This window comes from Geotrypetes seraphini, chromosome 10 (assembly GCF_902459505.1).
Source record: "Geotrypetes seraphini chromosome 10, aGeoSer1.1, whole genome shotgun sequence".
NCBI classification, from domain to species: Eukaryota; Metazoa; Chordata; class Amphibia; order Gymnophiona; family Dermophiidae; genus Geotrypetes; species Geotrypetes seraphini.
The window spans coordinates 126,144,123-126,160,790 of NC_047093.1; the positions used below are offsets into that span (position 1 = coordinate 126,144,123).

A 16,668-nucleotide genomic window follows, 5' to 3' on the forward strand; every position below is an offset into this window, starting at 1 on the left:
GAGAAGGTAGACAGGGACAGATTCTTCAGACTGTGGGGATCCACAAGTACAAGGGGTCTCTCGGAGAAATTGAGAGGGGACAGGTTTAGAACAAATGCGAGGAAGTTCTTTTTTACCCAGAGGGTGGTAGACATATGGAACGCGCTCCCGGAGGCTGTGATAGGCCAGAGCACGCTACAGGGGTTCAAGGAAGGTTTAGATAGGTTCCTAAAGGATAAGGGGATTGAGGGGTACAGATAGAAGTAGAGGTAGGTTATAGGAATAGTCAGGGACCACTTCACAGGTCATAGGCCTGATGGGCCACCACGGGAGCGGACCGCTGGGCGCGATGGACCTCTGGTCTGACCCAGTGGAGGCAACTTCTTATGTTCTTATGCACATTTTGTCAAGAAGAAAATTGAGCATTTGCATGGTTTTACCCAAAAGTATTTCATATATTTGGATATATTATGAAGGAGAAATCTCATCCCCTAAAAAACCCTCTTATTTTGCCTCCAAGGACCCTTGATCCAATCTGGCATATCTTGGTTCAGTTGGAATGATGAACTCTGGTAATCTGGGTGTAGTGGTTTTACTTCAATATTAGCATACATATTCTGTGCATATGAATTACTTGCAATGCAGGAAAGATTTAGCACACACTCAAAAAAATCTGTATTAAGTGGGAAGTAAAAGGTTGAGCACATCTTACATATCGGCTGCCTATGGAATTACAGGTCTGGCGGGCCACTTGTTGAGTCACTGGCCCAACAAGGTTTTGACAGCCCCAACAAGAGGAGATGGGGTGAAGGGAGGCAGAAGTCAGGGGCTACTAGGGCTTTCTACTTTAATGTAGGGGGATTGCATTTTAAGTCTGTCGCTAAAGTATCAGCAATTGTCTCCCAATATATGCTACGGAAGGGCAGACTGGACGGGCCATTTGGCCTTTATCTGCTGTCATGTTCCTATTTTTCTACGAGAGTTAATGCAAGCCACAGTATTTTCAATGTTTGTTTATGATCTGATTCTATGTGCTTTTTATTAAAGAACAAACATGAATAATATCTGGTTAGATTTGACATATACATTGTTTTCTATTTTATTATTCACTGGAACACCATTTCTCTGCTTGCTTTAGTGCTCCTGTACATGAAAGACCTGAAATAAAAGATTGAAATCATTTTTTAGTGGAAGGTCCTGTCAAGGTTTGACTACTGCAATGTCCTATACCTCGGAATAACTAAAGCCAGATGCAGGGCATTGCAAGTGGCACAAAATGCAGCGGCCAGGTTGATAACGGGAACGTCAAGATATGAACATATTACACCTGATCTTCGACAGTTACACTGGCTGCCAGTTGCATTTAGAATTCAGTATAAAGCAGTGATGATTTGTCATCAATTCTTATACGGTACGATCCCTGAATTCTTTAATAATAATAATAATAATAACTTTATTAAGAACAAGATGACTAGTTACCAACCGAAAAGATCATTGCGCTCTGAAAATTCTGCGCTGCTGAAGGCGATTGTTAATCCAAACTACGTGGAAACCAACGTAATGACCTTTTGTTGTGCAGGGGTAAGATTGTGGAACTCCCTCGTTGGGCAAATACGTAAATATAGTGATAGGAGTACATTCGGAAAACTACTTAAAACACAATTGTTTGTAAAAGCATTTCTTTAAGTAGTGATTTTCCTTGTACGCTGATTTTCCGAAGGACTTGATTATCTGTGTTCATTTGTTTTATTTCTTGTAAAATTTTATGTATGTAACATTTTTTGCTAACATTTTTGCATTTGATTTATGTGCAATTAAGGTTAGTTCTGGGTGCTTGTTTTATAAGGGCAAATAGGCACTTGTTTGGATTTTTAACGCTGGGGGTCTTGTTTTAAAATCACCCACTCCAGCTCTATCAATTTTGTGCCTGGTAGGAATAAGCATAGAAGAGTTTCAGTGAACAATGAAGAAACTAAAATATTTATTTTTTTATTTAATCCTGTGAATATCATTCTGACATAAGTAGATAACGTAGAACTCCTATATGGAAAGCATACCTTCTGTTGTGCCATCTTCATATATCACTTTCTTAATTTTCTTTTTGGGGGTCTGAGGTGAACGTTTGGTTGCAATCTTGCTGCCTGGAGATGATGGTGATGGGTCTTCAAAAGGTTCTGTAATAATGTACAATATACTATATTAATTCCAAAAGATTGGAAGTCCTGTTGGATGTCCAGAAAGTTGGTTTCGATTATCGGCACTTGAATGTCCCAGCTATGATTATGAGCCTGATATTTTACCTGGCCTATATTTATTTTTTGATTCAATTCCCTGAATATCATTATGACATAAGTAGATAACGTAGAACTCCTGCATGGAAAGCATACCTTCTGTTGTGCCATCTTCATATATCACTTTCTTAATTTTCTTTTTGGGGGTCTGAGGTGAACGTTTGGTTGCAATCTTGCTGCCTGGAGATGATGGTGATGGGTCTTCAAAAGGTTCTGTAATAATGTACAATATACTATATTAATTCCAAAAGATTGGAAGTCCTGTTGGATGTCCAGAAAGTTGGTTTCGATTATCGGCACTTGAATGTCCCAGCTATGATTATGAGCCTGATATTTTACCTGGCCTATATTTATTTTTTGATTCAATTCCCTGAATATCATTATGACATAAGTAGATAACGTAGAACTCCTGCATGGAAAGCATACCTTCTGTTGTGCCATCTTCATATATCACTTTCTTAATTTTCTTTTTGGGGGTCTGAGGTGAACGTTTGGTTGCAATCTTGCTGCCTGGAGATGATGGTGATGGGTCTTCAAAAGGTTCTGTAATAATGTACAATATACTATATTAATTCCAAAAGATTGGAAGTCCTGTTGGATGTCCAGAAAGTTGGTTTCGATTATCGGCACTTGAACGTCCCAGCTATGATTATGAGCCTGATATTTTACCTGGCCTATATTTATTTTTTGATTTAATCCCCTGAATATCATTCTGACATAAGTAGATAACGTAGAACTCCTGCATGGAAAGCATACCTTCTGTTGTGCCATCTTCATATATCACTTTCTTAATTTTCTTTTTGGGGGTCTGAGGTGAACGTTTGGTTGCAATCTTGCTGCCTGGAGATGATGGTGAAGGGTCTTCAAAAGGTTCTGTAATAATGTACAATATACTATATTAATTCCAAAAGATTGGAAGTCCTGTTGGATGTCCAGAAAGTTGGTTTCGATTATCGGCACTTGAACGTCCCAGCTATGATTATGAGCCTGATATTTTACCTGGCCTATATTTATTTTTTGATTCAATTCCCTGAATATCATTATGACATAAGTAGATAACGTAGAACTCCTGCATGGAAAGCATACCTTCTGTTGTGCCATCTTCATATATCACTTTCTTAATTTTCTTTTTGGGGGTCTGAGGTGAACGTTTGGTTGCAATCTTGCTGCCTGGAGATGATGGTGATGGGTCTTCAAAAGGTTCTGTAATAATGTACAATATACTATATTAATTTATAATCCTACAATAGTATAATCCTTTTCAGAGGATTATTGGATCAAATAGAGTGGTTACTTGGGGGCCCTTGTACCAAACTGTGGTATAAAGTGGCCTTGGTACATGCTTATGTGGGTCATTCCTATGTGCAATGGCCATTTTTATCACATGGGTAAAATGGACCTTTTTTAAAAAAAAAAAAATTAATGGCCATGTGCTAATTTACTCATTAGTGTGTGGCCATTAGAGCATGAGCACTTACTGATACCTATTTTGTAGGCACTAAAGGGGAAATTCTAGAAACAGCACCTAAGTTATTTATTTATTTATTTAAACATTTCTAACCTACTTAAACCCAAATGGTTTATATAAAAGCAAACATAAACAGGATTCTCTGAAACCGTCTCAGCTGATTGGGATTCCCCTACCATGATCAGCTGATGGGAAGCCTACTTTTTTTTCCCTCTTTGGGTTGTGGGAGGGGGTCGTGACCACTGGTGAAGTTGGAGGGGGTCATTTCTTAAACTCTCCAGTTGTCATTTTGTCAGTTTGGTCACCTTTGGGACACTTAGCCTGCATGATGCCCACCCATAACTCACCTCCCAATATGCCCCTTTGGGGCTCTGGACATTCTGCAGCTTGGAAGTCCTGCTGGACATCCAGAAAGTTTCAATGCAATGAACTGGCTGTGTTGAATTGTTCTCACAAGTATTCAGGTTCAATAACTTCACAGCTGTTAAGCTGACAATCCCTCTGTGCCACCCCCACACACCTCCCTCCCAAAAGATTGGAAGTCCTGTTGGATGTCCAAAAAGTTGGTTTGGATTATCGGCACTTGAACGTCCCGGCTATGAGGATGTCCAAGTGTTAACTTAGGCGGGTTTTTGGACGTTCAAATGTTTTGATTATGAGCCTGATACTTTTTACCTGGCCTATATTTATTTTTTTATTTAATCCCCTGAATATCATTCTGACTTAAGTAGATAACGTAGAACTCCTGTATGGAAAGCATACCTTCTATTGTGCCATCTTCATATATCACTTTCTTTATTTTCTTTCTGGGGGTCTGAGGTGAACGTTTGGTTGTAATTTTGCTGCCTGGAGATGATGAAGATGTAGCTGATGGTGATGGATCTTCAAAAGGTTCTGTAATAATGTACAATATACTATATTAATCTAGAATCCTAAAATGGTATAATCCTTTTCAGAGGATTATTGATCAAATAGTGTGGTTATTTTAGGGCCCTTGTACCAAACTGTGGTATAAAGTGGCCTTAGTATATGCTTTTGTAGTGCTATGGCCATTTTTACCATATGGGTAAAATGGATATTTTGAAAAATTATTGGCCATGTGATAATTTTCTTATTAGTGTGTGGCCATTAGAGCATGAGCACTTACTGACACATATTTTGTAGGCAGTAAGGACTGGATTCTCTAACCATCGCCAGTATCAGCGGCCGCCTTAAAAGTGGCTGCCGATCGCCAGTTACAGAATAGCGCCTCTGGCAAAGGTAGACGCCAGAAATGTAGGTCAGGTTTTTCCAGGCTTAAATTTCTGGTGCCTACCTTTGTGAATCACACCTCCATAGGCGCTTCTGGTATTAGCCACGCCCACAGTGGGCTTTAGGCATCCTAACGTGCCTATGTCTCGATGTGATTCCGGCGCCTTGAAACTCAGTTACAAACATCGTTTAAATGAGATGTACCTCAAGAAAGACATGGCGGTACGTGAGAGAGTCCAGAGAAGAGCAACTAAGCTAATAAAGGGTATGGGGGACCTCTCATATACTGACAGACTGAAAAAGCTGGGGCTTTTCTCCCTGGAAAAGCGACGACTCAGGGGAGACCTGATAGAAACCTTCAAGATCATGAAGGGCATAGAAAAAGTGGACAGGGACAGATTTTTCAAACTAAGGGGAACCACAAGTACAAGGGAGCACTCGGAGAAATTGAAAGGGGAAAGGTTCAGAACAAAAGCCAGGAAGTTCTTTTTCACCCAAAGGGTGGTGGATACATGGAACGCGCTGCAGGAGGATGTGATAGATTAACTTTAAAAAAATGTCCAACAGATGAGAACTCTTGGCATATTTCATAGAATTGCTGTCTAGCTCCCACCCCGCACTATGGCCCAGAGTACTAAATGCTCTGATGCTGTTTTGACGCTCACAGAATTCCTATGAGCATCAGAGCAGCATTGGAGTATTACGGACTCCGGGCCATGATAGAAACCTCTACCACTGCTTAGTTAAATGGGGGGAGAGGGGAGGTTAGGCTTGTTACCTATTTAAATTTCTTAATTACCTGTCTCCAGTTCGATGTGATGAATGCCAAAGCTTGTTTAAAATTTGACAAATATAATTCATAATGAATAAAATGCTATATATATATTAATGCAAATGTAAAATTCTAGAAATTGATCTATCTAAAACCAATAAAAATCAGTAACACAATTAAATTTTCCGCTTACTATTGAGCATTTTACTGGTCCCAGCTCCCCTTAAACCAAAAAGGAATCCCAGAAATGTAACTAGTATTTGGTATAGAGTTCCAAGGACATGCAATAATGCAGCTGAAAGCCTGAGAAGGTAAAGATTTACATGGGATGTGATTCCAGCTTCCAAAGCTCCTGCCAGAAATGTCTGCCAAGAACATTCCTTCTAATTTATCAGTAAGAGAGATGGAAGTCTGGCTAATTAGCGCCTTAAACCCAGATAAGATGATCTGGAATGTGTCCATGAAGTTTAAATCAGATAGAAGAAATACTCATCCTACATCCAGAAATCAAGCTAGGGGCCGTATTTCTAAAGCAGACATGGGCAACTCCAGTCCTCAAGGGCCAGAATCCAATCGGGTTTTCAGGATTTCCTCAATGAATATGCATGAGATCTATTTGCATATTCATTGGGGAAATCCTGAAAACCCAACTGGATTCCGCCCCTTGAGGACCAGAGTTGCCCATGTCTGCTCTAAAACCTTGTCAAAAGACATTCACAAACAAGGAATTAGGCCAGGGCTCTTGCGGCCTTGAGGGCCGCAATCCAGTCGGGTTTTCAGGATTTCCCCAATGAATATACATTGAAAGCAGTGCGTGCACATAGATCTCATGCATATTCATCGGGGAAATCCTGAAAACCCGACTGGATTGCGGCCCTCAAGGAGGGACTTTGAGACCCCTGAATTAGGCAATTTGTGCACATAGCAAAATTTATAACAGGCCTTTTAAAAATATATGCAAAATGTTTCTCCCTATTAATGTATCCAGTGTGACCTCAGGCTTTTTAATTGGCATTTCAATAGTAAGACCTTCCTATCAAAAAATAAATAAAAAAAAGTATGGGTTGAGCTCTTGAAAGACCTATTTTTCACTGAGTGAAGTACAGGGCTGCCCAATTTCGGTCCTCGAGATCTACTGGCAGGCCAGGTTTTCTGGATATCCACAATAAATATGCATGAGAGAGATTTGCATACCAAGAAGGCAGTGCAGGCAAATCTCTCTCTTATGCATGTTCATTGATAATATCCTGAAAACATGGCCTGCCATTAGATCTCGAGGACTGGAATTGGGCAGCCCTGGTGTAGTACTATATCATATGCCTACCTTCTGTTGTATCATCTTCATATATCACTTTCTTTATTTTCTTTCTTGGGGTCCACGGTGAGCGATTGGTTGTAATTTTGCTGCCTGGAGAGAAGGAGGGTGGGAGAGTTGGTAATGGCGATGGGTCTCCAAAAGCTTCTGAAATATATGATTTTAATAGAAATTCAATAGTGCATTCTCAGTCCTTTGCAATGTATCAGCTCTCGCGGTCCCTAAATACATTCTCACTTTTACAGATGTTGGCTCTTCTTTCTTCAGAAATTACATATTAACATACGAGGCTATCATAAAATACATCCACTACGCACAGATGCTCAATATGTCTAAAACAAAGTAACACTTATTACTGGTATGAAAAAATATAAAGCACAGATTTTAATTTAAAGGAAGTCTAGAGCCAGTCCATTGGTAATGCTGTGCACTGCCATACTGAGGGAACTGGTTTCAATTCCTGGCTAAAGTCGCTGAATCTACCGAGGTTGAACTATTTACAGAAGTATTCATAGTCCCTCAGGTTGGGGGGGAGAGTGTAACCTCAGTCCTTGAGGTCTGCAACCCAGTCAGGTTTTCTCTGTGGCTTGGAACCGGACGCAATCGACAGACTTTTGACATTGTTTGAACCCGGGCAAGAAGCTAAGTATCCCTTTCTGTTTTCAAATGCAGTGCCGATATTACGTTGCCTGTTACTAAGTAGCACAACTTTGAATGATTATAGTCCTCTGCTACCTGACCTTGTGGATAAAGTTATTTTGAATCTGGAATATCTATAGTTGTAGTTTTTTTGCCGAGTTGTAGCACCTTACTTGGAGGTTATTTTTTTAAGACCCGTGAAGCCCTTCAACTGAGGTCTTTTTTGACTCTGTGTCTTTGGTGATCAGATCGACGAAAGAGTGTGTCTAGCATATTATTTTTTGTATACTTGAATCATAGAATATGCTTCTCATTTTTTGAATAGAAGTCCTAAAAACCCCAATTGGGTTGTGTTCCTCAAGGGCCGAGGTTGCCCATTCCTGCAATAATCGGTTTACCTATAAAGTATCCAAAAAAGTAGATAGCTAAACCAGGCTGTGACATATCTTTAGAATGCTTCGGCTTTTTAATGACTCCTCACAACTCTCTAAATTTACTTCCTAACCCACCTGTCTATAGAGACATCTAACTTATATATTTATCGTTTCTCAGTAGGGTTACCTGTTGGTCATTTAAAGAAATGAACTCTATTAATACATACAGATAATATTTATACCTTCTGAGGTATCATCTTCATAAATCACTTTTCTCATTCTCTTCTTTGGAGTCCAAGGTTGACGTTGCTTTGGAGGCTTGTTGCCATTATCATGTGATAGTGATGGTAACAGGTGTTCTTGGGCCACTAGAATAAATCAAAATACGTAAATCAGATCTAATTAAAACATTAAACAAATTAGCCTCAACTTTGTAATAATGGGTAGATGATTATTAGGTTCAATGCCACAGTGTTAGTACCATGATTCCCTGAAAATAAGACAGTGTCTTATATTAATTTTGGGTCCAAAAAATGCATTACGGCTTATTTTCGGGGGGATGTCTTTTTTTTTTTTTCATGTACAGCAATCATCTCTCTCTTCCTCTCCTCCACCCTGATTCTTCCTCTTTCCTTTCTCCCTCTCCCCCTCCCCCCCTCATGTGCAGCATCTTTCCTCTCCCATCACCCATCCCCTTGTATAGCATCTTTCTATACCTCCCTCCCTTCCCCCTTTGCAGCAAAACCCCACTGACCCTCTCACTATGAGACTGATATACCTCCACTCTGAGGCCTCCATAAACAGCAGCAGCGCTCAGTGATGTGGCAGGGGGAAGGCCATGAAGCAGCTGCTTTAGGAGGCCTCGGAGCGGAGGCATGTCAGGTCTCACTGGGGTGGGGGTTGCTGAATTGACGAGTCTGATTTTTTTTTTCAGCGAATCAGGCAGGGATGGAGTCAGGGAGTGTCAGGGACATTTGGGGGTTGATCTTAACTAGGGATTATATTAGGAGCATCTTTAAAAATCATGAACATAAGAAACGCCTTCACCGGATCAGACCGAGGTCCATCTAGTCCGGTGCTCCGCACACGCGGCGGCCCATTTAGGTACTCCTTTTTGGAGACCCGACTTTACCGTATCCCTAAAAAGGAGTACCTAAATGGGCCGCTGCGTGTGCATATTTTCAGGATAGGTCTTATTTTCAGGGAAACAGGGTAATAGTTTTTTAGGGGGATTTGTGACTTAGTTGCCTTCCAGGGTTTTCAAAGCATTGTTTCCGGAACCATCCCCAGCTGTGGAGAACCTTACGCTATTATCTCTGACTATAAAGATTTTGAAAATACAGCAGCAATTAATTGGGGAGATGGAAGCAACATGAATTAAGAGCTAAAAACAAACTGATATGTAACTCTGCGCAAGTGAGGAGTTCTCAAAGGCCAAAGCATGAGAAAGATCCAGCCTGATGTTCGACAGGAGGGATAACCAAAAGATTCTATCAAATGTATGCATAGGCATCTTTTTATTCACACACATATGTAAAGCAGGTACTAACAGCATACACAGTGGCTCACAGTCCCTTCAGGCATATGTGTGACTGTTTGGTGTATATTTGGCCGAATTACACTGGTTGCCAGTGGTTTGGAGGGTTCAGTTAAAAATTTTGGTGTTAGCTTTGTATATGTCAAGCTTTGCTGAACATTGTGGCTTCCCTTCCTTATAAGAGCTGTCTAGATCTCTGCGTTCACAGTCTAAGCAACTGCTTTATTGTTCCGTCTGTATCAGTGGTCTCAAACTCAAACCCTTTACAGGGCCACAGTTTGGATTTGGAGGTACTTGGAAGGCCTCAGAAAAAATAGTTGATGTCTTATTAAAGAAATGACAATTTTGCATGAGGTAAAACTCTTTATAGTTTATAAATCTTTTCTTTTGGCTGTCTTAATAATAATACTGTAATTTATAGCTGAAGAGACATATGATCAAGAAACTGTTTTATTTTACTTTTGTGATTATGATAAATATACCGAGGGCTTCAAAATAGTACCTGGTGGGCCACATTTGTCCCCGGGCCACGAGTTTGAGACCACTGGTTTCTATGGACTATTCGTTCCAAGGTTTTTGTGGTGGCGGGTCCTCAGTTATGGAACACCCTTCAAGAAAATGTTTGTCAAATCTTTTCATTTTTACTATACTGTAAATGTTTGAAGGCTTACTTCTTTCAGTAGACGTTTTAAGTTTCTGATGGGTTTTGACTTTATTAGAATTTGACATTGTTGTTATATTATCTATATGTTTTGAAGAATTTGATCTTTTTTTTAAATTGGGTGATTGTGTATTTTGGAGAAGCTTAAGAATTGTATGTTAGTATTTTATATCCGAGTATGTTTGTTCATCTATGTTTAGGTGTTTTCTTTTGTAACCCACATAGATTTTTGGTTCTGTGGAATATGAATGTTTTAAATAAATTAATAATGACCATGGCACTTTAGATAGCTTGTGAGCCCATCGAGACAGATAAGGGTAATGCTTGAGTACCTAACTGAGGAAAAAGAGAAGAACATATTGAACTCATCAGCATGGAGTTAAGACAGTGATTATAAACCCAGTCCTTGGGACACACCATGCCAGTCATATTTTCAGGATACCCCTAGGAAAAAAGGGGATGGAGATTTGCAACCAGCGGAGGTACTGCATGTAAATTTCACTTATGCATTTTCAATATGAATATACTGAAAATTAGACTAGCTTGGTGTGCCCCAAGGACTGGGGTGAGAATCCTTGGCTCAGGAGGATGGAGGCATCATAGTTGCTAGTAATGGCCAGTGCATGGGGGATGCCAAATCCTGGAAATGGCCAGAAAACGCCTTGCCCTCCGTGCCTATCTATGGAGATCTGGAACATTCTGAATGGTCCAGAAAGGTGCTAGGGAGTTTGGAATGTGTGCCAGGGGTATTGGAGGGAGCTGGTGACTTGTGGTGGCTGTTGATTCCAGAGAAGGCTGAATTTTCTCTGCCATGGGAGGGAGACTCATGACATGTTGGAGGCGGGGGGAAGAGGGGATTCCTATGCTTTGAGAGTACAGTGTTAGGTAGGCTCTTCTTTATAGATCAGGGATGATCGTGATTGTTGCGTTTAATGAGGAGAGGGTGTCTATGGGCCTGATGATTAATTAGGGTGGGACAAGGCTCAAAGTTCTCCTAAGGCACCTAATATACACGTTGGTGCATCCTTTGAATAAATCACTGTATTGTCTCTTTCACTCTTGTTTTAGGTTAACGCTTTGATGCTGCAGTATTTTCTGCCCTCGGCAGGATTTGATGCTGGTTTTGGTTAGTTCCTAAGTAAGTTAAATTGTTGTGCTTTGATTCTACTGTAGAGAAGCAGAGATACAAGCATTGTAAATTATCTTTACCTTGAGTTACATCCTCCGGCCTTATTTTATCTCTTATCATGTTTCTTGAGGTTTTATGTGGAGGTTTTCTTGTAGTTACTCTTCTCCAGGCAGGTGGTGATGTGGTTGTTGAAGAAGTCAACGTATATGTTTGATTCTCCGGAGGTGCTGGATTGAAATAAATCAGTTCAAATTCTACATTCAAAAGATTACTTTGTATACAATTATTCAATTAATGAGAAGTAACGGGGAAAAGTAATAAATACAATAATGATCAATTTTGGGGATTTAGTCTGTGGTATTATCAAAGGTTAGATCAGGCTCCTGAAAATACATGCAATCGGGGCTGGTTTTTAGTCATGCTGGGGCCCAGGGCAGAAATTATGGAGGGGGCCCGTCTTCTATCTGCCCATCTCCCAATTTCCCCACCCACAAAACAGATAAACCTTCACCAAATACAGAACAATGGATCACAAGTTAGAAATAGAAATATGAATACCAAAACTGAACTGGAAACCACAGAATGTTAAAAAACATAGTAATAGTCGATGACGGCAGATAAAGACCCGAATGGTCCATCCAGTCTGCCCAATCTGATTCAATTTAAATTTTTTCTTCTTAGCTATTTCTGGGCACGAATCCAAAGCTCTACCCAGTACTGTGCTTGGGTTCCTACTGCCGAAATCTCCGTTAAAACCTACTCCAGCCCATCTACACTCTCCCAGCCATTGAAGCCCTCCCCAGCCCATCTTCCCCCAAACGGCCATATACAGACACAGACCGTGCAAGTCTGCCCAGTACCGGCCTTAGTTCTTCACTATTTACTATTATTTTCTGATTCTAGATCCTCGGTGTTCCTCCCACGCTTTTTTGAACTCCGTCACCGTTTTCCTCTCCAGCACCTCTCTCGGGAGTGCATTTCAGGCAAGTACTTTGTTTTCTACTAAACACAATCGGTGTCATAACAATGAGAGAGGGCTAAGCCTCCCACATTGAGCTTAGGCCTCCTCAAAATGAACATTTCCCTCAATATAGCTGGTGGGGATCTCCAAGCCTCACCAGCTGATGACCACCTCCTCCTCAGGTCCAGCGACCAGAACTTTCCAGAGTTGCTGCTCCCCTCCTACCCCCCTCCCCCCTCGGCTTGGCTTTCATGCATGCATTTAAGCAGTGGCAGCTTGAGGATACTGCCACTTCAGAATCCCCTTCACTCACTCATCAGGCTATCTTCCTGTCCCTTTCTCTCTATCCCCTAGCATCTTCTTATCCCACCTCTCTTCCCTCCTGTAATTAAACTTTGGAACTTGTTATGGAGAATATGGTGTCTCTCCCTGGCCCCCTTTGTCTGTCTGTCTTTCTGTGTCTCTCCCTGCCCCTGTGTCTTTCTTCTTTTCTTTCTATCTGTCTCTCTCCCTGAGCATTTCTCTCCCACCACTTCCCTGTGCAGTAGCCACAGCAAGATTCTCTCCCCCTCCATTTCCCTCCTCCCACACCACTTCCCTGTGCAGCCTACCCCCCTTTCTCTTCCCGCGGTCTGGCCGGCTCCCTTAGTCCCTTGCCGGACCCGAAGCGAGCTCTGGCCCAGCCTGAGCAGGAGGAGAAGCCTGGGAGGCAGCAATTAAAGTCCATTCCGGTTCCCGCTGACATCGCCCTGGCCAATTCACATCCTTGAGTGCGCATCCGACAGGCTCCGCGCCACTGCGCGCATGCGCACTCCTACCTGCGGGTCCCTACAGCTCATGGAAAACGGGAGCACGCAGGTGGGAGTGCGCATGCGCGCTTAGGGCTTTATTATATTAGATGATATGTAAACCGTTTAGGTTTAAACGGTATATAAATTTTTAAAATAAATAAAGCATAATTTATCATCATTACATAAAACAAGAAGGGTTTTGGAAAAGATTCCCGACAAAATCGTGTCGGGAAGGGGCATGCACACATGCACATAAGCAACACGGTGATGTCACTGCGTCACATCTGCGCATTTGCAGATGCCGTCTGAGGGCGAGGCTGGCAGCGGAACAAGGCATGGCAGAGACGGAACTGGGCGGTCCTGGGGGGGGGCGTGGCCATGGGCCCGGATTTTCCCGAAGGAAAATCTGGTAACCCTAGCTAGGAGCATTCAGACAAACAAACTATAAATGATTTTTCAAAGCAGGAGCTAACAAAAGGGAATAATGAAAACATGAATCACTTACCTTTGCAATGGAGATGATAATCTGGGCAACAGTGGCCATAGGTCATGCAGTTTAGGTCACAGTCACATTCTCTTCCTCTTTTAAAATCTTCATAGCAGCGCCCTTTACAGGAGCCCTCTACATGGGGAAATCCAGAGAAGTAGGTTAGGATTACGGTTTATCAGATTTGGGGGGGGGAGGGAGTCTGATGGCATTCCTTTATTTTTCCCAAGTTCTAACCCAACTGGAACTGTTGACCCTTACCACCACCTGCTAAGCAGGTAGACTGCAAACTTGAACAGGCTACTTCACTGATGCCGCCAGAGAATCATATAGCGCAGTTTGATAGAAGAGGCCCTTAGTGCAAAATTTTATGGGCGCTGATTTTTCTTTTATAAGAAGGACATGGCAGTACTTGAGGGAGTCCAGAGAAAAGCAACTAAGCTGATAAAGGGTATGGAAAATCTCTCATATACTGACAGACTAAAAAAGTTGGGGCTGTTCTCCCTGGAGAAGCGGAGACTTAAAGGAGACATGATAGAAACCTTCAAGATCCTGAAGGGCATAGAAAAAGTAGACAGGGACAGATTTTTCAAATTATGGGGAACCACAAGTACAAGGGGGCAATCGGAGAAATTGAAAGGGGACAGGTTTAGAATAAACGCTAGGAAGTTCTTTTTCACCCAGAGGGTGGTTGATACATGGAATGCGCTTCCGGAGGCTGTGGTAGGCAGGAGCACGTTACAGGGCTTCAAAGAAGGTTTGGATAGGTTCCTAGAGGACAAAGGGATTGAGGGGTACAGATAGGAGTAGAGGTAGGAGTAGAGGTAGGTTATAGAAATAGTCAGGGACCACTGCTCAGGCAATAGGCCTGATGGGCTGCCGCGGGAGTGGACCGCTGGGCGAGATGGACCTCTGGTCTGCCTCAGTGGAGGCAACTTCTTATGTTCTTAAGTGTGATAATACATAAACACATTTGCACATTGAGAATATCACATAATATTCAGCAATAATACCAATCATAAAATCTTATCTCCCTTCCTTCCCACCCCTTTATAACAAGTAATTAAATTACTTTATATAAGATGTTGTACTTAAAATCCCCCCCCCCCTGAAAAATGAACTTTAAGAATTACGGGAAAAGTAACATCTAATCATTACAAAATTTTGTTAATGGATCCCACACATCTTGAAATTTCCTAATATATCCTCGCTGTGTTGCTATTACTCTTTCCATTTTATACATATGACATAATGAATTCCACCAAAAATTATAATTTAGTCTACTCCAGTTCTTCCAGTTATAAGTAATTTGTTGAATGGCAACCCCAGTCATTATGAGTAATAGCTTGTTATTATTTGATGATATCAGACTCTTTGCTCTCATTGACATACCAAATAATATAGTATCATATGACAATGCCACTGGGTTTTCTAATAAACAATTAATTTGGTCCCAAATTGAGTTCCAAAAAGTCATAATAAATGGACAATAGAATAATAAATGATCTAAAGTCCCTGCTTCGAGATGCCAGTGCCAACATCTATTAGACTTGGAGCTATCCAATTTTTTTGGCGCTGATTTTTCAATGCTTTATATAGAATTTTGGCCATAATGTCTACTCAGTTTCAAAGTACTTTCCATAATGCTCTTTATATGTTTCTAGAATGTCTCACTGACAAGAAAGATTTAGATGGGAGACTATACCTGAGGTACAGGCTTTCCTGTAGTCATGGCAGCACTCCATGAAGTAAAGGCAGCTGTAATCACAATGGCAGTTATCCCCTCTAGAGAATGCATCACCACATCTTCCCTGACATCTAGAAGGATCTGGAAGTATCCAACAGTAAACAGCCAATTACATTACAAATTCTCACTGATCCCAACCTATTTTGTGTTTATTGTATTTGAAGGTAGTTGGTAGTATACTAGGTTTAACTGGGTCTGTTTCCAGTAGTTGAACTCATAAGGGCTTTAGAGGAATACAAATGATAATGTAATGTAATCCTTCAATGGAAAATGTCACCACTTTATCAAGATCATCATTTAAATTTGTATGTCAGGTTCAGACCCCCCGTCACTTGGAAATGAAAGACCTTAGGGCAGTGGCTTCCAAATCTGTCATGGGAGACCCTCTGCCGGTCACATTTTCAGAATGTTCGCAATGACTATAAATGAGGTAAGTTTGTATGCACAAAATGGATTCCATGTAAATCTATGCTATTTGTACTCATTGAGGATATTCTGAAAAGTAGACTGGCCCAGTGGCCCTCTCCCTCCTCCCCCCCCCCCAACTAAGGAACTATTGCAAAGGACATATTTAAGGGCAATAATGAAGGTGATTAACCCCAAATCAAAATCCAGAGTAGCACTGAGAAGGGTCACTCACATTCACGGATGAGACTCTTTTTCCTTTCTTAGGTCACCTAATGGATCTAGGTCTAGATCCGGAGAGAGGCATTATCGAGTATTAAAATAATGGAGCCTCTGGTTCTTTTCTTCAGGCAACTGAAAGGACTCGTGTTTCACACAAAACTCTGTTTCCAGGTTAATCCCCGCTTCATAGTCATCTTCAGACTTCCCTCTCTTGCAGTTCAAAACTTGCAAAACAGCATTTTATGTGAAACATGAGTCATGTCAGTTGCTGAATCCCCTACCCAAGTACACGAACAAAAGGAAAGATAAGATAAATACATTATTATAATTTCACAAATTTAGTCAATGGGCTCCAAACTTTATTAAATACACCACTAAGTCCCCTACACTCTGCATTAATTCTTTCATATCTGTACGTAGTGCATACGTTCACCCACCAAAAAGTGTAACTTATTCTATCATGGTTCTTCCAGTTTACTTGTGATCAATTGCATGGCTGCACTCGTCATAATCATAAATAGACGACTCTTATATTTATCTAGAGTGGGTTTCACATGTAAAATTGTTCCACAAATTATAGCCTCATATGATAGTGGAATATTTGAATCCAGAATCAGATTTATTTATCCCCAGATTGAC

General features: G+C 41.1%; 1 protein-coding gene across 6 annotated transcripts in view; it reads right to left on the reverse strand.

The window, feature by feature from the left end:
- Nucleotides 1-16,668, reverse strand: part of PRG4 (proteoglycan 4) — a 55,798-nt gene that overhangs the window by 37,226 nt on the left and 1,904 nt on the right. For 2 of the 6 annotated variants that reach the window (XM_033961294.1, XM_033961299.1), the window contains exons 3-13: nt 15,361-15,483; nt 13,674-13,790; nt 11,497-11,643; nt 8,332-8,457; nt 7,086-7,223; nt 4,501-4,632; nt 3,357-3,473; nt 3,027-3,143; nt 2,697-2,813; nt 2,367-2,483; nt 2,037-2,153 (exon numbers count right to left, since the gene is read on the reverse strand). In XM_033961294.1, coding sequence (XP_033817185.1) covers nt 2,037-2,153; nt 2,367-2,483; nt 2,697-2,813; nt 3,027-3,143; nt 3,357-3,473; nt 4,501-4,632; nt 7,086-7,223; nt 8,332-8,457; nt 11,497-11,643; nt 13,674-13,790; nt 15,361-15,483 — 1,368 coding nt within the window. The remainder of the gene's footprint in view (nt 1-2,036; nt 2,154-2,366; nt 2,484-2,696; nt 2,814-3,026; nt 3,144-3,356; nt 3,474-4,500; nt 4,633-7,085; nt 7,224-8,331; nt 8,458-11,496; nt 11,644-13,673; nt 13,791-15,360; nt 15,484-16,668) is intronic. The other 4 variants (XM_033961295.1, XM_033961296.1, XM_033961297.1 and 1 more) reach the window with 4 other exon arrangements.